The 27,021-nt window shown below is 30.6% G+C and overlaps 2 protein-coding genes across 5 annotated transcripts; one reads left to right on the plus strand and one right to left on the minus strand.

Annotated features, from left to right (window-relative positions):
- Positions 1-10,764: 10,764 nt before the first annotated feature.
- LOC18096967 (uncharacterized) lies at positions 10,765-11,410 on the minus strand. Its single transcript, XM_006385588.3, has one exon. It carries the CDS (start codon positions 11,271-11,273, stop codon positions 10,896-10,898), a length of 378 nt encoding a protein of 125 aa, XP_006385650.1. The 5' UTR covers positions 11,274-11,410; the 3' UTR covers positions 10,765-10,895.
- A 12,647-nt stretch (positions 11,411-24,057) lies between these two features.
- LOC18096968 (mitochondrial carnitine/acylcarnitine carrier-like protein) lies at positions 24,058-26,981 on the plus strand. 4 transcript variants are annotated; one of them, XM_006385589.3, is made up of 4 exons: positions 24,058-24,236; positions 24,318-24,404; positions 25,340-25,731; positions 26,282-26,981. In XM_006385589.3, the coding sequence occupies exons 3-4, from the start codon at positions 25,340-25,342 to the stop codon at positions 26,781-26,783; spliced, it is 894 nt and encodes a 297-aa protein (XP_006385651.1). In that variant the 5' UTR covers positions 24,058-24,236; positions 24,318-24,404; the 3' UTR covers positions 26,784-26,981. The 4 variants fall into 4 exon arrangements, with proteins under 4 accessions (XP_006385651.1, XP_024454069.1, XP_024454070.1 ...); XM_024598300.2 differs by having other exon boundaries at positions 24,067-24,236; positions 25,329-25,731; XM_024598301.2 differs by lacking the exon at positions 24,318-24,404 and having other exon boundaries at positions 24,066-24,236; positions 25,329-25,731.
- Positions 26,982-27,021: the final 40 nt, after the last annotated feature.

Consider the following 27,021-nt stretch of genomic DNA (forward strand, 5'->3'; position numbering starts at 1 on the left):
TATATGCGCTGTGATGTTTGTCATTTCCGAATATTTTGTTCTGGGTTTTTTTTTATAGAGAAGTTTTTTTATTTTTGTTATGGATAATGCAAAACAATTGATTTGCTATTGGTTAACTTTAAATCAGCAATAAAGAGAAAAATATGACCATTGTTCTAGTAATCGATCGCATGAAATTTAAATGGAAAATTAATTCCAATTAACTTGATAAAAAATTGAGTCTCAAGTGTATGTGTGTGCAAAGTTCAGCAAAAATGTTCTAGTGTAATTCCAAGAAATACTGAAGCCCAACATATCTAGTTTATCATATAAAAGAAAGAAAAAGGAGCAGAAACAATTTGATTCACAAGGAAAAAAAAACTAGCAATCATAAGAACTTACTAAACAGCCATTCTACCAAATTATGAGGGATCTAGATATGAAATTTGGATGGTGGAGAATAGATATCCACATCGTCTACCTCATAAAAGTTGTAGATTGAATGGTTTCTTGGATGTCAAGAATGGTTTCTTTAGCTCACATGTTCATGTACAAAATATGCTCAGAATAACAATATCGTTAGGTTTTCCAGAATTAAAGCTGATACACCTGTGTATTTTATGGTTTATTGGATGTTCGTGGAAGCTTGCAAGCCCGATTCGGCAGTACTGTCAACAAAGCCAGAAATGGCTATACTGGTGAAATAGAATGTTACCTTATTTGATCACGGACCCAACCGCCAAGGAAAGTAGTTTAGGCCATATAGGAATAGAAATCTATGGATTTCCTTATATTCCTTTTCCATCAGCTATCAGCTAGCAAAGAAGGATTTAGTTCATCTCGGATTACACTCAGAAGCCCTTCCCGTCATGTAGATGGAACTTTAACAGCAGTTAGGTCTAGAGGAAAAATTATGAGCATTACGTTCATGCATAGCTTTTATATTAAAGTTAGCACAATTAATAATCAATCCAGGTATTAATTACACAACCTTGACTATTGTTTGAAATTAAAACCATTTATATTGAAAATAATATTGCTAATACTTAAAGCAGTGAACCAGATACCTACTAAAGCCAAGCAAATACCTGCTGCTACAGGTCAAGCAGATACCTGCTACAGGCCAAGCAGCTGAGAAGAAATATAAAGAATGAGAGTTGTTAGAACTAGCAGATCAATCAAACCAAAATAACCATCGACTCCGATATCATTGAGGATTCAGATTGTTGTATTCGCAATCCCTTCTTTTGAAAAAGGTGAAAGAGCTCATAGCCCGTGGTTTTCGTTGAAGGCAGCTAGTGTAGTTCGACAAAGCAGAGGCCCTGAAAGGATAGACAAATACTCTGGAGTTCACTCTTCTAGAAAACGCTCTAAGAATTGTGGTCTAGATCCAAGGTCGATTCTCGTTCTTGCTTTCAACCATATCTATTAGTGCTTTTTGTACCTTGTATGAATGAGACTGCCCCTTTCCGGGGTTCCTTAATGGAGCAGAGTCATTAGGACTCTTGTCCTAAAAAAATTATAGATAATTAATCAAAATTGGTATTGGTGTGATTCAAAAGATAATGAGAAACCCATCTTGGTTCACTGCTTTATATATGAAAAAGGTAGAAGCGAATTTTCTATATATATATATATATATATATATATATATATATATAAACTGTGATAAAAAAAAAAAGAGCTTCAGTTTGGACGTTACTTGAATAAAACTATCATTTGTCCCCAGTTATGATGGATTTGGCTATGAAATTAACATAAAAGAAAAAATATATATATCGTTGTGAAAAAAATTCTAAAATGAATGGCTCGTTGGTTGCTAAGAATTGTATATTTAAGTTCACAAAATTAACAATAGAATCATATAATATAAACCAAAAAATGATTTTAAGTTTATTCTAGAGGGAAAGTGAATCCCATATTGTCTAGTTTACTATATAAAAAATCACAAATAAACCTAATAATTAAAAAAACTCCAGCCTACTTTGTTTGGATGTTACCTAAACCATGCATGCTACAATTTCTCTCTCAAATCATGAAGGATCTAGCTAAGAAATTTAATTAGACATACACACCTATCTTGCATAAAAGTTTCAGATTCGGTGGATTCTTTGGTTACAAGAATTTGTTTTTTAAGCTCTTCCACCGAATAATTAATTATAAACGGAATATTGAAGTTAAAAAAATAGATAAATTAATCGGTAATAACTCAAAGTAATTTTATATTTCATAGAATTTTTAGCTTAAGAGGAAGAGAGTCATGAAAAAAGAAATATCCACTTGCATTAGAAAAAAATAAACACAAAGGATAAGATTTTGAAGACAACAACAATAGTTTTGTTATTAAGGTAATATTGATCAGACCTATCCTAAAAGAGGGCAGTACCAATTTATCTATTTTTTTAGTTAATAATTATTATCTATTTTTTCCTTGCCTGGATACCTCACGTACGTCACATAATATAAAACCATAACACGAAGTCATAAGAGAAAGCAGCATATCATAACCTAGCTAACCCAAAGCCAAAATCTTCATTTTCTTATATAGTCCAATATTATAGCATATAATACATAGCGGGGACCCATTTCCTACTGCATCACCCAAAACCTTAAGTTCTTGGGTTGAATAATCACCAAAGCCTCACCAGGTCAAGGCCTTGATTCTCCATTTCAAATCTTTGAGCTTAAGTTCCATGGCGGATGAGGAAAGTGCTTGCCATATCCAATAAAATCCACATTGAACATTGATGAAACGAATTCTCGTAGTGCTTATTTATGGGCATTTGATTCATTGAAGTACTTTAGTTTAGAATATTTCACCTCATGTTAGATTTTACGAAGCAATGATGATGGTGAGGTAAGGATGAATTTTAAATATACAAAAGATTATATTATATGACTTGTTTATGTGTACAAGGACTTGTATAATACTTGAAAAGCTGGTGGGATATTTAATAATTCAGCGTTGTAAACCACCATTTTCTGCTGTTCGGCACATGGTAGGAGTTTATTAGGGTGCTTTGATGCTTGCTTCTATCTTTTTTCCAAAACACTTGCTCCTCTCCTATCTATTATATAATAGATGATAGATTTATACATCATATTATCATGGTTCTTAATTCATGACGCAATTATCTGTATTTGGTTGGGATTTCTCGCTGCTACTTAATTTGTCCAAATTCATGCCTTTGGAATCTTGACAATCTAAAAGCAGCCTCAACTCAGAGTTACATCATCAGAGGTGGCATGAAAGAGTAATGTGGATTTCTTCCACTCAAAGAACTTGCAAGAACTAAAAGGTACGGCTTGATTTGAAGCTTGGAGAACTTGCAAGGTGAGTCTCAAAAGAGGATGATGTATATCATAGGTTGTAAAATATAAGAAACAACACACGAAGAAGAAGCCTAACTAATTATTACTACATGTTTAAGGTTGTGGCCATAATTGATAAGACTTCAAGCATTGGCCACTCATTATGGGAGAATGAGCCTACTTTTCTTCCCAGTTACAGCAGTGAACTTACTAGGTTTTTCTATTTTATTTATTACTTTTATTGCTGTAGATGATCATGGTAGTGAAAATTAAAAGCAATATACATGGCAAAAGATTATTCGAGGATTTAAAAGGTTGTTAGAAAATTAATGAAGCTCTATGCTTACCCAACATACTTAATAAAATAAGGCAAGTGTGTGGTGGTTAAATCATGAACAAAACACCTTGATTGCACATGAGCTGACCGGATCTTAAGCTCACTTAGCATGTTATGAAATTATATTTGATTCTAAGCTGTCATCTATATACTTAATTAATTAAGAGCAGTTGAATTTCATAACGCCACAAGAAAACATTTTTTTAATAATAGATGTTAATGTATAAACAATGGCCAAATAGGATAATTAATTAACAAGTTGTTTATGGTTGGTGTACTGTGATCATGATAAAGGCGACAACGATGATGATGACATTGTACCATGGAGTTTCTGATCACTTCCTCTTCCTTTTCTCAACTTTCTTATATATAGGGTTTGGTTTTGTCAAATGACTGGATGCTTTTGAAAATCATGTCTGATTCTTTGATCGTTCCTAGTCGAGATATCCACATTTTTAAAATGTGCACACAGTAATCACAATATCTTAGCCTTTTACTAGCTATGTCAACGTCATTTGCAGTGGGTTAGATGTATTTTTTTTTAAGTGAAAAAAATGAATATATAGATTTTTCCATCATATTTTTTTATATTAAAATACTTTTAATTATAAATTAAAATATTTATACACATATCTAATTAAATAAATCAATATTTGATAAAGAAATAACTCAGATTAAGATATTTGATCTCATAACAAATTAAATATATAAAAAAAAGTACAAAGATCTTAAAAAAATTAAATATTAAAGGATAAAATTAAAAAAAATATTCAACTTCTAAAAAAAAACTAAAAAAAACTAAAGTGAATGTGTGTGAACTTTTAAGACTCATGATTGTGGTCATTAAGCCCAGGCTCACCACATATAAAAAGCAAACCCAAAAAAATGAATAAAATTCTCAATAAAAAAATATTGAGAGCGAAACTAAAAAAAAAAAAGATTTGAGTAAACCCGGGTTAACTTACTAACCCTATGATCATGAGTATAGAATTGAGATAGCCCTAAATAATGAAAAGTAAAAAAAAGAAAACATGAAGACCAATTTCAAAAAAATCAAATGTTTAAGGATGAAATTGAAAATAAATTAATTTTATAAAATGATCTAAAAAAAGACCATAATAAACCTTTGTCAATCTTCAGAACTTGTGACTTCGGTCATGAGACTTGTACTAACTCTATAGAAGGTAAAAAAAACAAGAAGTAACATACTCCATAAAAAATATTAATGAATGAAATTACAAAAAACAAATGCAATAAGAAAGAAACCTAAACAAAATAAACAACAATAAAAATAATGGGGACCGAATTCTATATAAAAATAAATTGAAATCAAATGTTATGAATGAAAATAAAAAAGAAATTCAATTAGTAAAAGGATAAAAAAAATCAAAAGAATAAAGATCATATCTGATATTAAAATCAAATTAAACCAAATGATTAGAAATGAAACTAAAAAAAAATCAAAAGAAGATAAAAAAAAAAAACTAGCAATCAATGTTAAACAATAAAATGTTTTAGATGTTTTATTTGTAAAAAAAAAAATTATTGTCAAACGATGAAATTGAAAAAGAAAATAGGGTAAAAAAACAAAGATGTCGACTCATGTTAACTTTTCAAATATGTGACTTGATTCATTAGACCAGAAGCACCATACATAGAAAAATAGCACACCCAATCCCTAGAAAATCAAAACGTTGAAAGATGAAATTGAAAAAAAAATCACACAAAAGAATCTAAAATAAAAATCATAATTAAAAGAATGAGGGTGAAAATTAAAATAAAAAACAAATTAGAATGCAATTATAAATTTTTTATTGGAAAATTAAACTGAAAAGAAAAATAACTTTAGCAAAAGAAAAGAAAAGAAAAATAAAAAAATAAGGTGTAAATTGGAAAAAAAAATAACACACCATAAATTTGAATTAAAAGATAAAATTGAAAACTAATAATTTTTTTAATAATAAAAGATAAAAAAAAACCAAATAAAAAAATAATATATGACAAAACTCATGTGAAAAGTCAAATAGGCTCATGCTTGTTTCTATTGATTCCTTCCTGTATTTAAGAAGAAAAAAAACAAATAGACCTAAAAGCTCTTACTCTTATATTAACATCATTAATTTCTTTTTACTTGGAGGTTAGATAAATCATTTTATTGTTTCTAAAAATTAAAAAAAAAATCTAAAAATCATATGTTGTCGGACAAATCTATAATGATTAATAGATTTGTTTATGTCTTGTTTTTTTCTTGGGAAAAAGAGTTCATACACTGCAACATTGAATAGTGAATTTATTTTGACTACGCAATTTAGAGTTTTTGTTAAACAATGTAATCCAAATAAAATTCCAGGGGAAAAAAGAAGAAGAAGCAATAGTAGATAGATTTTAACCATGATAGCCCGTGTCATGATCACGACATGAAAACGATTTTGAGATACATGTGTAAAGAAATTAATAGTGTTGTTGAGAGATCTTATAAACACAGTGCTTATAAGATCTAAAATCTGTAAGGATTAAGACAGACTAAAAAGCATATTATGGTAATAAATAAACCATGTAGATGAATCAATGAAGGGATATGTGGACAAATTAGCTGATTCAAGCAAGCAAAACTATAGACCACGAATTTCTTAAGTGCTTAACGAATGTATTAATTAACGGCCATCTCTCTTGCAAAGGAGAATTTCTACTTTAGTGATACGAGGGATGTATCTACCTTATTGGTCTCGAGAAATGGTGTTTTTCGCATGGAATTATGCATCTGATGATTGTGACAATGGATGTCTTTATCATTAGATAGTGCATGTCGACTTGTAAGAAGAAGAAGAAAAAAAAAAACTCTCTGGCATGCATCTAAAAGAAATGTGCTCCAGCTTTTGAGGTTTTAGAGGAGAATATTATTGAATTTTACTAAATTAAAGGACATGATTAATTTAAGCAGCCAGTGCCACGAGGATCTCTTTTTAAACAGATCAAATCAAATCCATATATTCTAAGATTGCAACTTGGAAAACCAAAGCCATTTTCCATCAATGTAATCCTGGGCTGGACGAGACGTTTGCTCCCATAAGGACCAATATTAGCTTTACCAGCACGATGGTGGAGCATATACTCTGCCCGTTGTCGATTATGACACAGCCCATGATTGATCTTGCTCTAGCCCAAGCCGAATTCCCTCACTTTCTATTTCTTTTTTAGAAATTCCCTCTCTTAAGAAAAAACTAAGTGCCTCTAAATAATCACACGTTAGTGGGATCGAAAATTAGTCTGCGAGAACGTAATGAATGGAGTGTAACTGTACCCTACTTGTCACTGAATATTTATTTATTTTATTTTGACGAGGCAATTTCTGAAAGCAAGGTTTTAAAAACTCTTTTATGTTGTTATTTTCTGTTTCCAGTTCCATCATATCAGAGAAAGTAATTGTACAGATTTCAAAACGTAGCAAATAGAAGCTTCAATATAGGGCAAAATTTGGCTATCGGAGAACTTTTTTACTGAACTATTCAAGAATATCCATTACCATGCTTCTTCTTTTTCCCCCTTTTGGGGGTCTTGAGTCAACTTTTGAAGGATGACATCAAATTCTCTAATAGAGGTTTAATTGGCTATTAAAAGAACATCTAGCACCATGATATTTTATAACTAATGTAAATATAAAATAATGCTTTAAAAAAATTAAACATGGGTTAATTGTAGTAAACTTAAAAAAGAAACATTCTAAATTGTCCTATTACAGAACCCCCCCCCCCAATATATATAGAAAAATTAGAAGGAAAAACCCACAAAATCGCCTTTGTTTATACCAATTTGGCAAATCAATCCCAATGAAAAAGATTTTGTGCGCCAATCAACAAGAAAACCTATATTGACTTAACCCAAAATAATTCAAATTTTCTAGATTGGATTGACCTATGAATAACCCGTGGGTCAAGTATTATATAACACCTTAACTTTACAAAACCTTAAAGTATTGTTTGACTATAAAAAAATGAAAAGTCCGGAATAAAAATGAAAGACTCATAGCGATATTTTAATTTCAATATTATGTTTGGAATGGCAATGGTTTATGAGGTCTTCACGAAGTTTTTACATATCTTATAAAATAGTTGAATTCTTCTCTTTTTTTTCCTAGAAATTTGTTTTTAATAACATGGATAGACCTAAACCCGCTCGAATATAATGAGTTAGGGTCAAGGTCAAGTGCATGCTGGTCCAAACTTAAATAGCAACACGATCTAGACGCACCTATCCTGACTCAATTACCGGTTCCACATGTGTTGCAAAATTTAGTCCATGCAACATAATTGAAAGAAATTGCATAAAATCTCAAAATGAATAACAATTAATATTTGGGAAATGCTTAAGAAATAAAGAAAAAATATTTCTTAATTTTAGAAACCAAAAGGTTATTTAAATGTTTGTAAAGATAGAGTCGATTCTACATAATTTACTTCTTTTTTTTTTGTCCAAGTTTCTTCACTTTTTTTTTTTTTTATCTAACTTACTTCCCAAATTTCTACTATTTCTATACAGACGTGAACAAAAAGGATATATGAAAGAAGACTTTTCTCTTTTTTAGTTGAGATATTTTTTGAAGACTTTTTAATAAAATTTCCAATGATATTTGATTATTAAATATTTTATAATGTTTAAGGAATAAAAACAGTAATGAACAGATAATATTTTAAAAAATATTAGTCATTAAGTTATGAATATGTTTTAAGAGATGTTAAAAAATATCAGAAAAATATAATATTTGAAAATATTTAAGAAATCATTTTTCTTAATTTCTCAACAACTAAAATTTATAAAATAAAAATTTTAAAATTTTCAGCCATTGATATTTTTTAAAAAATCCGTAACATTCTCAAGTTTTTTAATGTATGACTATTTCTTTAAGAAAAATATTTTGATATTTTTTATTACTTAGAAATTATAAAAAGTTTAAGTTGTTTTGCAAAAAAAAAAAAAAAGTGTTTCTCAAACATGTTTTTAAAATTATAATGATTGACTGTCTTTGAATTTTTTATTTATTTTTAATGAAAATATCCAAAAAAATTATTTTCTTGAGATAAAAAATTATTTCCTAAACATTTTAGAAAATTCTAATTACTATTAATATTATAATTTAATTTAATTTAGTCTAGTTGAGTTGCAAATTGATACAAATATTGGGCCTATGAGCTTTTTTTTTTCAAAATATAATAATATCTTTAAGGTTGCGATTGGTTGGTCTAAAATAAAAAATATATAAAAATGATAAAAAAAAACATGTTTAGTTAGTTAGAGGGATTAAGATGAAAATATAAAAATAGATTTATACTTAAAAAATTGGAGTGAATTTTTTTTATTTAAAACATAAATAACATGAGAATATATTTATTCTCTTTTAATTATCTCTATCTCTTCTGTTTCCATGTAAAACTCTACTTAATTGATATCACTGTTTTGTTACTCCGTTCATAAAAAAGAGTGCAATCCAACATAATTGATGTATATAGATCTCATTTTTATGCAACTAGAGAATATTAAATCATGGTGCCTAATAATCTCCATGTGATAAAACTAAGTTTTTTTTTGTTTTTTTTTTATCAAATGCTAGTTAGAAATGGCAATGGATATCCGCGGGTTAGATTTTTTTATATTCATACCCTATCAATTATCTATCGAGTAAGAAATTTAGATATTTATAAATTATTCATCAGGTTTTGGGTATCAATAACTATATATTATCTACTATTATTTATTAATAAATAAATAATAAAATAGTTAATATATATATTTGAAGTATGTATGTGTATATTAATGATAAAATGATAAATGTTATTCATATATGTGTGTTTTATATCAATATTAAGGTATGTATATATCATGTTGTATTTTAAAAAAATCTAAATATTCTATAATTATATTTATATAATATAATTATATATTTAAGGTTAGATTTAGACAGATTTCAAGTTAAGTTTGATAATATTCTATTTATTATTATTCATTAAATAGTAAACTTCTTCGTACAAGAGAATGGGCTTCTCCATCTCATCTTGTTAATTCGGTAAGGCCCTTATGAAAAGTAGGAACTCCCTAAGGCCAAGACAACAGAATGGCTGAAATTTGAGTTCACCTGCAATGCCTATTTTTGTATCTTGGAATGTTTGTCAGCAAGAAACCATCACGGATTAACAATTTTTCTTGTCAATCGTTTTCAAGTCCAACCCACTTGAAAAAGGCCACATAAATTTATATAAACTGGCCAGTTTCTTCAGAAAACAACATCGCAACAAAAGCAAAATTGGAATATTAATTGATATTGATATCTTTAATGACTCCAAACCGCTCTTTCGTGACCACAACGAAAAACTTGTGCTGTTAGTCTTTGATCATACTTCACCGTCAATGCATGCATTGATGATTCTCTATTAGTCTCTAATTGACCAGAGAACTTCGTAGGATATGCTAAGTGGGCGACAAAAGAAAAGGAAAAGAATATGCTAAATGGAATGCATATTAAAGTTCATGGCGTTAACTTGCTTCATCTGGTTAGAGGTGGATTGGAATCGATCTAATTGTATTAACAGATTAAAACTTCATAAAGCTTGTTATTCTGGATCTAGTTACAAGTAATCTGTTAGGTTGTCCATTAATCTGAACAATTTACAGCTAAGTGCATATTAATTTGTTTTTATTTCCAGTAATCTAATGTCATATTTGACTCTTTCCAAGCGAACAGAGGGGAGAAAACACTCTTGTTGTTACGAAACAACGAAGAAAGCTCTCAACAGCGTAGAATAAAAGTGAACTACGTATATTATTTAGTAAGAAAAATCCTGCCGTGTGGAAAGATTTGGTAAATATTCTTGCTTGCCTCTAACAAGAAATAACTATTTTGGACATTAGCACAAGCAAGACTTGGAAACCGAAAATGGAAGACGATGAACACAATTGGCCGATTTACCACGTAGCAATGCGGCCATTTTGAGGCGCCTAATATTATCTACAACTGATCCAGAAAATCTCCATTGCTTTTTTCACAGGGCATATATTATCCAATATCAATGTTATTGATCAACACAGAAACATTGATATGAAGAACACGAATAACAAAGAAGAAGAGAGCAGCAGGACAAGAAATGAGAACAATTAGAATTATTTATTAGTGGCTTTAAAGAAATTTACATGATCGATGGAACTATATAGAGATTTATATAAAATGAAATTAGCTAGTGTGCCTGGTATACCTTTCCTTTGTTTTATTCACTTGTATCTAACAATCTTGAGCATAGAAGTCAATAATTTCCTTGAGATTAAGCTGAAATAAAGAAGAACAATCATTGTACATCAACCACAACATGTGCTCGAACAAAATGGCATCCACATCCACAAAAATCACTCTCTTCTCCTCCCTTGATCTACTCGTATCATCGAAAACTCTGTCCTTATTTACTGTTTCAATCAAAACCCGAAAGGGGCTCTCTTCTAATACAAACGGATCAACCAAGAACTCTTTCCTCTCTTTTCCCACCACCACGGTCACCGGACTGTCCAAATCGCCGAACCCATCTTCAGTTAATGGCCGATAGCCTAGTCGTGACCTCGAGTAGCACTTTCTCAACATTGATACAGGCAAGACCAAGCAATCCATTGCCGTTAATCAGAGACTGGGTTTTTTGTACAGGACTAATGTGAGACCACAGTGGATACAATGTTATATGATTGTGTTTGGCTAATATTTATATACAAGATTAGATTGCGTGTGCATAACTCGTATAATGTGAATGGAAGTGAAAGCAAAGGATTGGAGATAGATGAGAAAAAGGTTGAAAGGGTCAAGGCTGAATAGTCTTACCACCGGCTAGACAGAGAAAATTGTTAGTAGCAAGAGAAGTGTATTTGTAAGCAAAGAAAAGGGTGTATTAAGCATTAAGTAAAATACTAAACTTCTTGGTTTTTTTTTATTGTAATTTATCCACAATAAAATATATCCACGAACACAATAAAATTATTATTTTCCTATTTATTCTTTAATTTTTAAAATTTTACTTGATAGGTAGTAAGGTCTTTACACACTGTCAATTTATCATATTTAACTTATTTGGCCTTAGCTTTAAGAGCTTGATTGTAATTTTATAAGGGTTTTTTTTGTTATTGTTATTTAGTCATATGGATATTTTTAGTTTTTTTGCACATAAAAAAAAGTTGTTGATGATGGTGGTTAAAATCAAGTTTCCGCCACCTCATTTGATGCATCTCGACGTCCTTTTCCTTCCTGAATGGCACGTGTATAATAGTGGGGTCTGGTTTAAAGCCAATTGGCTTTTCTTTTTTTCTTTCTTTTCCTTTTCTTTCTATTTTGGATTGCATGCTGGTCATGCATAAAATTATATCAGCCCTTCAATTTCCTTTTTCTTTTGATACAATTCTTCTTCTTTTAACTGCAATTGTTTTATTTACATTGATTGTTTCTAATTGGATTTTATTTTCGATTTCATCCCTAGTTGTTTGATCTTGTTAGTTTTTTTTTTATCAAATTTAATTTTTATTATTTTAATTGCTATTTTTTTTTTGTTTTCAATCATTTTCTTGATTTATTTGTTTTTCTTCAATTGCATCTTGAGCATTTCTTTTCATTGATTTTTATATCAAGTTTGGTGTCAATTCTTTTAATTGTTATTTTTTAATTATTTTCTTAATTGATTTGTTTTTTTCAATTACACCCCTAAACATTTAATTTCATTTAGATTTTCCTTAAATATTTAATTTCAGCTGGTTTTTATGTTGAATTTAGTTTTAATTCTTTTAATTAATATTTGTTCTGTTTCACATTGTTTTTTTATTGATTTTTTTTTCCTCAATTTCATCCTTCAATATTTATTTGGTTAAGAATCTTGCTTCTTTATTTTTTTCAAGTTTGACTTTAACAGGGTCACCCTAATTTCATGACCCGATTCATAGATCTGAAAGATTAACCCTGGTCGACTTTGGTCTTTTTTTGAAGCATTTTTTTTTGTAGGTGTTTTTTTTGTTTTGCTATTTATGGGGTCATTTTAATTTCATGTCTTAGATCATATGTTTTATTTGTTCAGCCGGGTTAACTGCGAAGTTCACTTAAAGCGTTTTTTTCTCTATACCCATGACCTGGTTCATGGGAAGCAACGCCTGATCTTTACTTTTTTTTTTTCTAAATTAATGATTTTTTTAATAGTTTTTTCTCTAATTTTTTTTAATTTATATTTAAATTAAAACTTCTTCTCTCTTTCATTTTGTTTGGAGAGCTTCTTTTAAATTACTATTATTTTTTTAGTTATCATTTAAATTTGAAGAGTTTTTCTTATTCATCTATAAATTTTTTTTTATCTTTTGTATGGATTAACTTTATTTTTAAAATTTAAAAAAATTATTTTCAGATAATATTTCTAATATGTGCAACCTTGCATGATGTTTTTTTCTTTTTATTTTATTCGATCAATTTAATTTGTGTCTTTATTTCTATTATCGTTTGGTTAAATAAAAAAATTATTTTATTAAATAAATTTAGCAAACAAAACAGGGTAAATTTCCTGTCTGTCGAGATTAAATATCTTGATCTACACCTATCTCTTGATTTTTCAAGTTTTATTTTCAGGTATCGTTAATGTTTTTTTTTATCTATTCGTACATATGGTTCTTGATTTATTTAATTTCATGTATGTATAATTTAGATTTTTTAAATTACAGAAATGCATTAAAAAACCTATATATATAATTTTTTTATAAAAAATAAAAATATTCCACGGATCACATATCTATTTTGAATCTATAATATGTAATAATTTTGTGTAGTTGTTAATACATATATAAATATAATAGGATTTGCTGGCAATAAAAATAGCCGTTGGACTGAGGTAGAATAGAATCTCCTGGAAGTAGGAATTAGAAGTCGACCTGGACTGCCGACTTGAGTGATGACAAGGACTCCACTTTATGGTACCGCGTTAATTAACTTAAAATTCAAAGCTGATAGAAACTTGGCTGCTGATTAATCAATCCCATTAGCTCTCTCACTACCGCGTTTCGCGCGGACTAAACTTTTTTTTTTTTTTTGATAAAAAATAATATTCAACTTTCATAAATATATATTTTTAAAAAATATATTAGTTGGGTCATATATCAAACTAGATTAAATAAGCTGATTTTAATTTAATTAGACAAAACAAAAATAAAAAACAATAGTTGATGGATCCAACTTTTTTTAAAAGTGATTAGGATAACTTGAGAAAAAAATATTTTTTTTCAAAATGGAACAAACGATGTATATCAATTCGCAGTCCATTAAATATGAAAGAACAAAACGGGGTAAAAAACAACATTAAATAAACTGATCTTGGTTAATCCGAGTTAGCATGACAAACCTATAACCCCGATAATCAATGCTGAGTTAACCTGGAATATCCCACCAAACCCGCGGTCCAGATAATGAGATTTGAATAACTCAATAAAAAATAAAAAGAATTATAAAGCCTTTTAAAAAAAACTCGTGTTAACTTTTCAAACTCATGACCCAGGTCATTAGACCCGAAATACCATATGTGAAAAAAACATGAAACCTAATTCTCAATCAATCAGATATTCAATGATTAAATTAAAAAGAAAAATCAATTTAGCAAAAAGATTAAAAGAATAGCAATTAAAAGAATGGGGATCAAAATTCAAATATCAAATAAATTTTAAATTTGATTGAATGGTGAAATTGAAAAGAAAAATCAATTTAGCAAAAGGATTAAGAAAAATAAAAAGAATAAGGATCAAGATTGACATAAAAAAATTTATGATTGAATGATGAAGTTGAAAAGAATAATATTTTTTTTTTCTGAAAGGGCCTAGAAAAAAATTAGAAATCAAAATAATGAGGACCAAGTCGAAAAACTTAATATCATCAATTTGGATTGAATGATGAAATTCAAAACAAATAATTTTTTTACAAGAGGGCCAAAGATAAAAATTAGAAATCAAAAAAATAAGAACCAAATTGAAAAATATAATATTTGTAAATTGGGATGGAATAATAAAATTAAAAATAAATAAAACTTCTACAAAAGAATCAAGAACAAAAATTAGAAATCAAAATAATAAGAACTGAAATTGAAATACTAACAACAAAAAAATTTATTGCAACCTTTGATTGATTTATTATGTTTGATTACATATGATAATTGTATAAATGTGTGTGTGTGTGTGTGTTAATTAGTGAAAGAGAATGTATAGGTATGGTTCATGATTTTATTTTCTTTGCATGTGTTAGAACAAATTAAAAAGATAGCACCATAAAAAAATTAAACAGTTGTTTTTAATTTTCATTATAGCCAAGCTTAGAAAAAGCATAATAAATATATTTTCTTTGTTTTTTAATACCATGTTTAACATAAAAAGAAAAAATAACAAAAAAAACATGTTTTTTGCATTATTACAAAAAATAATAATTTTGTTGCATGCGTTTTTAAGCTTGACAACAAGTATATCAAGCTCATTGAAAACTTGACTTAAATAAAATGGCCCATTAGGCCTACATACAAAAAAAAAAAAAACCAAAAACCTATATTTCTTTTAAAATAAATAAATAAACAATGATAAAATTTTCAACGTATAAGATTTTTTGAACAAAAGAGCTAAAGCTCATTTTACCACTCTTATGGGTCCAAAGCTATTTCTCATCATCCATATAGATCTGACATCTATTTTTAACAATTTTGATGTAAACTCTTTTTTTTAGAGATAAATATCAAAAAAAATTACAACTCTTCTATTTTCAGAGACTTATGTCATTTTATGACATGTTTAAAGACTAATGTCAACCTTCAAATTAAGCAGCAAACAAGCTGTCTATTTTCAACGATTTAAATGTAATGTTTTTTTTTAGGGATAAACATCAAAGTTTTTCGATTAGTCTCCTATTTTTAGAGACTGGTTTTATTTTCTAACATGTTTAAAGATCGACATCAGTTTTTTCATAAAATAATTAGAAATTAAATACATAAAAAAAAGCTAAAAACAATCAAGATAATTAATAGCAATCACAAAAACAAATTTAAAAGAAAACACATTATAAAGATAACTTTTGTAAGAAAAGATGTTGTAAAGATGGCATCGTTCCATTAAGCATAATTAACCCCTTACTTGAATCATTGGAACCAATGTATAGTTTAGAATCCCTAATTTTTTTTTAATTACTAAATGACGACTCTTAATTTTAAAGTAAAATTTTTTTTAATTGATTTTAGAGAGTCTCAGCTGACATCACAGTGTAACAAGATCCATTTTCACAATCATGTAACACAATAAGTATGAATGGTTACCTCAAGCAAGTCTTCATGTACCACACACCATGCAAATCCCACACATTCCACGTAATTACTCCCCACTAGGTACACACTTCACACCTTAGAACTACTTGGCAAGATGGCTTAAAGAAATTTAGAGAGAGGAACTTCTGGTGTGAAATGAAATGGAATGTGAGGAAGTCCTTATACAGTGGAAGGCCTCCCTCATGCCCTGCCAGATCAACGACACATGTCATTGCCTTTGGCAGATCCATAAAGTTAAAGCCAACATCGTCACAATGTGTTTTTCCTACTTTTTTTTTTATTTAAAAGAAGCATTCTTTTATTCGTGATGTATACCTCTGCATGTAAATACTTTGACTATGTGCCTTGAGATATCCATCCATCTTTTTATACATAGAAAAATTAACTCCGCCAAAAAAATCAGATTTATCTTTAAGTTTTTATGTATTTTTACCACAAAGACTCAAGGGATTATTGATGGACTAGGATATATCAATATTTTTTAAATGATTTTTTGTTGGGCCAAACACGTTTTAATGATGGACCAAGCTTTGAAGGTTCATTTAAAATAGAATTGAGCCTAGGTTATAGGCTTGGGCCCAAATGCTAGGCATTACTTGACACCTTTAGGCCAACGCATTACACCTCGGCCTAAGTGTTAGGCTTGCACTTGTGCACTCAAGCATCATGCCTAAGCCTAAGCCTAGATGTCAGGTGCGTGCCAGGCATCTTTTGGGTCTAGGCCATGCATCTGGGCTCAATACATATTCTTGCCTTGTGGCCTGGATCCAACACCTAGTCCATTGGGTTTTTTTTTTTTTTTTATCTAACCTAAGATTTCTAGCCTAGATCCTACTCAATTTACTTCTCTAGATGAACAAAGGAGTCTCCTATGACCTGCCATATTTCTATCTCATTAAAACACGTATCAGAGATATTTGTCCCCTATTAGCATATGACTTAGGGATATTTATTCATAATTAATATTTGTGTAATAGATGTTTATCCCTCATTAATAATATAAAGGTAAAATGACTTTCCAACTCCTTCGTTCAAACAAAAAAACAAGGTTTATGAGGTATAAATACATTTTAAACCACTCAAGTAAAGGGTTCATAATTTTCATTCTCAACATACACGTATCATTTTCTTACAACACTTATTTTCTTATAAAAACAAGAATAAACAACATAATTTTTAGAATTTAATGCTCGTTTACATATTTCTTATACTTTCTCTCTATAAAAATATTGACTTAAGCATATGGGGTCCTTCACCCAGAAGGGATTTTTTTAAAAGGTGTTAAGATTCTTACACCTAGCTAGCACTTTTTTTTGCTATGGAGAATGGATGTATCAACATGAATACTTGATCATTCCATTATTTAATTACCAAAAAATTATATTTTTAAGCATCTTGAATTTTAGAACATCATCAAAAGTCTCTCGCATATTTGCTTCCCTAATATTTATAAACCGTTTTGGAACAATTTATAATTTTCCAAAACAAATGATATTTTAGAAATAATTTTTTTAAGAAAACATATGTGACCATAATTACCTGTAAGTTATGATTAGCTAGTTAGGCCGATACAACAAATATTCAGCCTATAAAAATAATATTGATTTCATACATATTTTTTTAAAGTTGGGATATCAATACTAGCCTATGAAAAAAGAAGATGCACTCTCCGTTTTTGCATCTATAAAGGTCATATGACCTTTACATCCACCTCTCACCTCTGCATGTATTTGAGGGTAATTTTCAGTCCTCCGTAAATGGTAGATCTCCGGGGGAGGTTTACATGACTTTTATTCAATGACCAGTTTTCATTAACCAAAATATATATGCCATCAAAGATAATTTTTAATAAAATGTTGTATATTTATCAAATAAATATAATCAAAATAATCTTAGAAAAAATACACATTATTTTGGAAGTATATGAAAAAATAATAAATTATTTATATAAATCCGTTTGGGTACAAAGATTTATCAAGTCATAAGATATTATCATATTCTTATTTATCTTCAAATAAATAAATAAAAATATCTACTTTAATTCACTTCCATTACCCTGAAGTTAAATGTTCCTTCATGTCTATTTTCATAAAAATAAAATGTATAGTTTCCTTCCCTCTACCAAATTATATTGGTGGTCCTGTAGGTTGACTGTATCTATATTATATATAAAAAAATACCTAAGGGTCTCAGTTAAGTGCTTCCAAGATTTTCTTTTGGGCATGAGAAAAGAAGGAAAACTTGTAATAATTAACAAAAAATGAACATCTTTCATGTACTTTCATGGTTTAAAATAGATATGATCGTCAAACATTGTTGGAATCTAACTTAAATCTTGACATGGTCTCGCAAGATATATTAGAATAAAAGGAATTAACTGTGTTTTTATTATTATTATTATTATTATTAAGAGGAAATGCTAAAAAACAAAATGAAACTAAGCAATAACGGGGAAAAAGAAACCCCACCAGTATCCTCTAGCGGGATACACCAGCCAGATACAGAAAATAAGTTGAACCACCCAGCCAATTACACCCTAAAAGACAATCTGCTGGTGGTTGTGGAAGATAATGGGTGCTAACATCCAGATCAAATGGCATCGTTTGGTAATCAGTCGGCCACTTGATTAGCTTCCTTGAAATATGGTCAAACACGGACTACCCAATCTGTGCACAACAGCTATCGAATACGAACAAGGAACAACCAAGGGCTACAGCTGTGATGCTTTCCTTAAATAAAATCAAATGCCACTTAAATTCAAGTTAGCTGTATGTACTCTATTAAGTATTGACCTTACATTACCTTGGCGGTGGCACCGATATCTGCTGTGACTCGATATATCCTTGGCTGTATATATATATATATATATATATATTATTTTTTATTTTTATTATATTTTTTTTTTAGTTTAACGTGGGTGTCCGGGCCAGCTTGCGCGCACCTCGACTAATTTCACGGGCCCTGAAGTTAACGACCATGTAAGCCTCCAGTGGCCATCATATGAGCAACCACAGGGCTCGAACCTGAGACCACAGAGAGAGCAAACTTCTTGGTCCTAAACTTTTACCACTGGGCCACCACCTAGATGGTTCCTTGGCTGTATATTTGCTGCTTCTTATGTTAGTCTATTCACTATATAATTGTTCCACACTATATTATTGGGGTTGAATAAAAAAAAATTATAATAAAAAATATATATATTTATTGCTAATGTATTTTTAACATAATTGTTTTAAAAATATATGAGAATTAATTCAATATAATTTGGTTAACTTGAGTCCAATAACAATTTAAACAAGCAGTAAAAACATGGTTTGATTCAAAATAAATATTCAAGATGTTATTTTTAAAAAATATTAAGATGAAAACATATTGGATTGATTTAGGTCAACCTGAGTTAACTTGATAATCCACATGTCGAGTCATAAAATCGTGATAACCCAATAAAAAATTATATGTATAACACTTAGGCATTTTCATTTACAGTGGAGTAACATTAATATCATCATCAACATAAATGTGCATTTTTTTCAATATTTACATAAATATAAGTAAAAATAGGTTTGGCTCAGAATAAGATGTTTAGAGAGAATTAGCCACCACCAAGATTCTAAATTTTCATGGTGACAATTGGCGAACCCTTCAGTGCCCTTCGGGAAGAAATTGTGTAAGAAATCAATTAAAAACAATAAATTTTATGTTCAATTTGGTAGTTTAGGTTTAGAAAGAGAGAGAATTGTCACTTAAAGAGAGAAAATATCAATCTCTCTTTTGATCAATTTTTAAATTTAATATATATGTAATATATATGAGGGTGATTTGATAATTTTGTTAAATTTATATTGATTTAGGATGTAAACTGTATTTTTTCAAAGTATAGGAGATAAGTGAAAAAAATATTCTAATTGTAATTTTTCAAAGTATGATAGGTAATTGACTCAAAAATGTTACTTACGGATATTCAAATATAGTGGTTGAAAAAATGTTGCCCAAATAATTTTTACGCAGCAACAACACTACGATGGATTGATACAGTAGTGATCTGTTTCTTTTGTGTTGTTCATCAATAAGGATTGATGAAATAAAAATAAAAATAAAGAGTGGGAATGAGAAAGAAAATTAAACATGATTTCATTTTTATGAAAGAAGAAAAACCCTTTTCAATCATTACAACGAGAGATTTACAAAGAAAACATTAGAATTGAAATAAGATAAATTTAGATAGACATAAATTATGATCAACAATTGTTTTTGGATAGAACATAAAAATGCAGAAAACCAAGTAAATTATACCAATAATTGACGCAACAAATATATAGCAGTAAAGAATAATGAAGTTTATTATAAATGAAAACCCTCGTTCAAAAAAACACCATAAATATATTAAAAAAACCCAAAATATTTAAATTGTATTCATGATTTATTAAGAGGATATTACAACTCTTTAAAACATAAAAGATTAAGAAGAATAAATGATAACAAATAAAAAAAGGGGGCTGCCACTAGTTGCAGATTTCAGCAATCCGCAGCAAGCTCTTGAAGAAGACGCCATTAGGTAGACTCACAATGTAATAAGTTAGAAGTAGCTATTTCAATACTTTTCGTCTTTTGTTATCAATTGTTAACATTCCATATCATCGTAGAGTAAACATGCAGACCAGCTTTATTCTATATTTTTCTTTCATTGCAGTCGGAATTGAATAATATATTACAAGTTTCATTAGAATCCTGAATCTAACATCCAATAAACAAAAAGCAAATCTTAAAATTTAAAAGTTATAGATAAATAATTTAATATGACTATAATTATGAAAAGTGAAGAGATTTGATATCATACAATGTTATATAAATAAAAAAAATTCTTTACATATACAAATTTTAATTTTCTAAATTTGATTAAAATTCACACATATTTTATCTATCGTTTTCTGTGTGAGATAAAAAAATTTATATGTGATGATGTTCTAAAATTCAATATGTGTAGGAATAAGATTTTTTAGTATTTAGACGATGATTAATCATATGTTAACGTCATGATTCCATTCTTCAGAGTTGATAAGGTGGATGATTGATAGTAGAAGGCCTAACACCTGCAATACAATCTTTTTTGGTGGGGTTTAGAAATCCTTAGATGATAAAGTTAATAATTTTTAAGAGAGAGATTCCAAAAAATAAGAGAATGAGCTTTAAATTCTAAAAACAATAGTGTTTGTTTTTGTTTTGGTATAATAAATGTTTTAAAATTTAAGAGTATTCATATCTAGAGAATATAAATTATGAACTCTTTACTTGGGTGTTTTGAGAGATATTTATAACCATTGAACCTTGATATTTTGCTGGAGTGGAGGGATTACAAAGTCATTTTCTTCTAATAACATTAATGAAGGATAAATATATCTTACATAATATTAAATGGGGGGCAGATATCTCTTATACAATATTAATGAGAGATGAATATCTCTTACACAATATTAATCATGATGGAAATATGGTAGGCAGGGAGATGAATATTCTTGACATTAACAATTTATGTTAAAAGTCATAAGAATAAATAAACAAAGCTTTATGGCTTAACATGGGGTCTATAATGATCGCTAGCCTATACCCACTTGGACTTGGCATTGTGGCAAGCTCACGGGCGGTGGGTCTGACAACTTCTCAAACCCATGTCCGCTTGAGCTTAGCGTGTAACTGACCCCGAGAACGTTGGGTCTGGTACTTGCTAGACTCATGTCTGTTTGGGCTTAGCATATAGCTGAACTTAAAGATATCGGATCTGACAGCTTGCTAGACCTATGTTTGCTTGAACTTAGCATGTAGTTGAACCCAAGGATGTTGTTTCTAGCATTTCACTAGATCAATGTATGCTTGGGCTTAGCGTGTAGTTGAATCTGATAGCTTGCTAGACTCATGTCCGTTTAGGCTCAGTGCGTAGCTAAACTCAAGGATATTTAGTATGACAGCTCGCCAAACCCATGTTTGTCTAGGCTCAGCATTTTGCTGAACCCAAGGTCTTTGGCCTAGCACCTTGCCAGATCCATATCCATTTGGGCTCAACATGTAGTTGATCCCAAGGATGTTGGGTCTGGTAGCTTGTCAAACCCATGTTTGTTTGGGGTCAGCACGTAGTTGAACCCGAGAACGTTGTGTGTGGCCGCTCGTCAAACACATGTTCCTTTGGGATTTTAGCGTCTAATTAAACCCAATGATATTAACCCTGACAGCTCACCAAACTTATACCCACTTGAGCTCTGCTCTTAACCACGTCCAAAGACATTGGACCTAGAAGAGAGCTAGGTATATGTCATTTGAACTTGATATTCTGTTAAGCCTTGATATGTTGAGTATAGACATAAACCCCACTTACCTATTATTGGATTATCATCGTTCGTTTGAACCTTACTTTAAGGACTTAGGATACAAATTAATTTTTAAAAATATATTGATGCACCATATACAATTTATGAACATTAAAGTATGTGATAATTAATTACAGAAGAATTTAAACTTATTATAATGAGAGAACGAGTTTCATATCGAACTTCACTAACCAAAATATACATTAATTTTGGTTAAGAACATGCACCACAGACGTTGCTAATGAATTATCATGAAGTTATAATGTTTGCTGCTGAATCATCGAAATTTTAAACGTAATTGAAGGTATATAAATGCTATAAAGATTAATTATTTCATTCCATAACAAAAAATCGGATATGATTAGTACGGGGAGTGGATATGATTGGAGCATTGAAGCTGATTGTTATGTACTATATGAAACCTGATTTATTAGGTAGAAAAGATTATGCAAAGAAAAAAAATCAAATCCTAATTGAGTTACATATATATCACGAATTAGGTGTCTGAATTTTCAATAAGTTTTCAACTGAATTGTTTTCCAAGCCCTTCACCAATTTCAACAAAAAAACCACCACGCTTTCTATAAATGATTTTTTCTTATAAAGAAATTACGGAATTCAACAATGGATATAAATGGAGGACTCAATTGAAAATCTCCTGAATTATTTTTTGTTTTGAGAAACCAAATTAGGATAAAAATATTTTCAATTGTATCGATTAAGAGTTGGTACTGTGAATCATCTAGGTAGTGGTCCAGTGGTAAAAACTTGGGATCAAGAGGTTTGCTCCCTCTGTGGCCTCGGGTTCGAGTCTTGTGGTTGCTCATATGATGGCCACTGGAGGTTTACATGGTCGTTAACTTCAAGGCCCGTGGGATTAATCGAGGTGCGCGCAAGCTGACCCGGACACTCTCGTTAAAAAAAAAAAAAGTTGGTATTGTGTTTGAGAGAGTTATTTGAGGTTTGCTCAAATAAATTTCCATCGCTCCAACTCTTCCATAGTCTCTAGTCTCTACTACACAAAACTCACCCGAAATCACATGGTGGAAGTGAACAGAGACCCTAAGAAGATTGGATTTTAGGTTTGGATCATACTTTAATTTCATCAAATTTTCAGATTTAATATACTGTCTTCAAGATGATCAGTCCATCTTGGAAATTGAATAAAGTGTCATTATCTTGCTAGTCAAGGAATGTTTTGCACACTGAAAGAAAGTGATTATGTTTTGCTTAAAAACAAAGCAAACAGCTAGTTCAATCGCATCTCAAGAGCTGCTATTTGTTCAAGTAACATTGTAAATGAAAGAAAGATGATGGAAACGGGGGCAATACAAAAATTGGATTTTTATTAATAATTTTTAATTTAATTATAAACAAGCATGTAAATTCAACTAATTTGTATTTATTTTTGCTTTTATATAATATTTATTTTTTAAAATATTTTTTATTTGAAAATATATCAAAATAATATATTTTTTAAATTTTATTTTTAATATGATATAAAAATATAAAAAAAATAATTATTTTCTTAGCAATCTCATTCCAAATTAAATCTTAATTTTTGTCAAATTTTTTTAAAAAATAATGAATTAACTTATCATAATATTGAAATTAACGTTAACTAAATATGGAATAAATGAAGAAATAAGCTCAAAAAAAGAAAAAGAAATTGTTTTTGGCTATATTTATCCCCACTAAGCTATTTTGAAAAAAAAAAAAAAAAAAACTATGTGGAAATTTAATTTCAAGATTCCTCCTGCTTAAAATTACAAGACTTCTCAAATAACCAAAATTCTTAAATCTCACCAACCCCCTTCGTTTTTACATCCCCTCCCCCCTGGAAGTGGGCAATGACAAGTTGACAACACAGTTTATTTTCATGGCGAAGTTCTATTAACACTGTTTCCGGTAATCCGATACTCTCCTTGATTGATTTATGATTGATTTTACACAACCCCTTTTTTGTTAACACTCCTTTTTTTTTTCCAGATTGTAATCTGGGGAGAGGTTAAAGTTCTGGACTTTCGATTAAGCTTTGATCTTTATTTGCATCCTTTTCTCGTCAAATCAAGTTTGGTATGATTCTTAATATTATTCAGTTTTCGGAGCGTAACTGAATCATTTGTGGAATTGACAAATTCATTTGTTGCATTTATAATAATAGATGGCATACTTTCGTTTTTCACTTTGATGGTAATGCTTACCCATCACCTCCCTTATTTATGGATTGTGAAGAAACTGCTTTTGGGTTTTTGTTTTCTTCTTCACTCTATTTCTTAGAGCTGATTCAATCCTTGAGCTCAAGTTAATGTTGATTTGTGGTCGGAAATGACTGGGGAATGAAAAATTGAGAAGCAAATACATATATTTAATGGGAAATCGCATTCCTCATATTTGATGTGTTGCAGTGCTACTATGAGTATTTGATCGTATCTTTTACTATTGAATTACATTGTTCAAAATTGTATATGGACTTGGTAAGAGAATCCAGTGGTTGGCTCGGATTACAAATTGTCTCTACCAAGTAGAAGATAAATGACTCATTTTCAGGGGCGCTTGAAATGAAAATTGAAAGAAGAGAGTTGTGGGAGCTCATACTTGTGTCCTCTTTCGTTGTCCTGGATTTAGAACACGTGCACCTGAATGTAGTTAGAAACATCAGTAGTTGGTGAGGATATTTTTTACTAGTTTTTGTTTTCACGATGCTATTTGTTCTACAAACCTGGAATAGTCCGCCCTCCACATTTTGCCTGACAACTTGTATTTCTCTTCTGCATTTTGTGAAAAATTTGTCTGTTAACCTGCAAAGAAACAATGAAGGATGTAGCATGGCATCTGTTTTGCACTTCAGCTATATTTTGCCTGAATATTTATGTGGAAATTTAATAAGCAAACAATACTTCCATTGCTGTTGTTTCCCTTGGCTTCAAATCAAACATTATGAAAGTAATTCAAGTCTTTCCCTTTTATCCCTTGAATAACTCGAATTCATATTTCCAGCTATCTTGCAGATGGGGGACGTAGCGAAGGACTTGACTGCCGGGACAATCGGTGGTGTAGCACAATTGATAGTCGGGCACCCCTTTGACACCATCAAGGTCAAGCTCCAAAGCCAGCCTGCCCCACTCCCTGGCCAAGCTCCCAAGTATGCTGGTGCAGTGGATGCTGTCAAGCAGACTTTATCTGCTGAAGGCCCAAGGGGGTTATACAAAGGTATGGGAGCTCCACTTGCTACTGTGGCAGCCTTCAATGCTGTTCTTTTCACAGTGAGGGGACAAATGGAGGGATTGTTAAGGTCTCAACCTGGTGCCCCACTTACAGTTAACCAGCAAGTTGTTGCTGGTGCGGGTGCTGGAGTTGCTGTTTCTTTTCTTGCTTGTCCCACTGAATTGATCAAATGCAGGTCAGTGCCATCTCTCCTTACCCTCACAACCTTTCCTGACCTTTTTACCTGATTTTTCTTAATTTTTGAGTGCTCATTATTTTGCAAAGCTTTCATTTTTTGACTGGGCTGTGTATCTTGACAACTTGATGGTTTTGGGCAGTTTCTGTCCTACCTGTCATGTCCTGAATTCTTCTAAATCGCAAAACAAAAATGTGTCTGGTTTTCCTTCACCCTTGAGGTACTGTCGTGTCTTTTCTGGTTCACCCTGACATTTTAAGTCTATGAATAGTCCTGAAAATTATCAGGCAAGGGGAAAAATCACATTGCCAAATGAGATTGTTTCTTAAAGTCTTAAAACAACTGGAATACAATCCTTTCTTTCTCTCGTTTCTCCAACAACAAAGTGGTGGTTATGCCAGTATTTTTCTAGTTATGAAACATTCCTGGCAACAAATAGTTTTAACTTCTTCACTTGCCATTTCTGTTTCTTTCTTGTTTTTGTTTTACATAACCTGGTAGATCTTTGAAATCTACCTCCTAATCAGTTGGGGTTTCCTGGTGGAAACAGGTTGCAAGCACAAAGTGCTTTGGCAAGTTCAGACTCAGCAGTGGTGGCTGTGAAGTATGGGGGGCCAATGGATGTGACCAGGCATGTTCTCAAATCAGAAGGTGGTGTGAGGGGTCTCTTCAAGGGCTTGGTTCCTACTATGGCACGTGAAATTCCTGGAAATGCTGCTATGTTTGGTGTCTATGAATTGCTGAAGCAGTCCTTTGCAGGAGGTGAGGATACTTCTCAGTTGGGAAGGGGCTCTTTGATGGTGGCCGGTGGCTTAGCTGGCGCTTCCTTTTGGGTATCTGTCTACCCCACTGATGTTGTTAAAAGCGTCATTCAAGTAGATGATTACAAAAACCCCAAGTTCTCTGGGTCTATTGATGCTTTTAGGAAGATCCTGGCTTCTGAAGGTATCAAAGGCCTGTACAAAGGTTTTGGCCCTGCCATGGCTAGAAGTGTCCCTGCAAATGCAGCATGCTTCTTGGCATATGAGGTGACAAGGTCAAGCATGGGGTGATTGGCTGCCGTTCTTTCAGAGCAAATAACTGGATTATTCTTCACCATTGTTATCATATTGCTGCTCGCAAAAAGCTTTTGCAAGTAATTGTTTAGTAATATGATAACAGGTTATGTCAAAAGAACATGCTATTCATCCTTAAAAATTAATGAGCTCGGGTGCTGGAAGAAACACTCGCCAGTCACCAACAATTGAACATGCAATAGTTGCATTTTTTTTTCCTGAACATTTAGTTTCT

Source organism: Populus trichocarpa, chromosome 3, assembly GCF_000002775.5.
Source record: "Populus trichocarpa isolate Nisqually-1 chromosome 3, P.trichocarpa_v4.1, whole genome shotgun sequence".
Lineage (NCBI taxonomy): Eukaryota > Viridiplantae > Streptophyta > Magnoliopsida > Malpighiales > Salicaceae > Populus > Populus trichocarpa.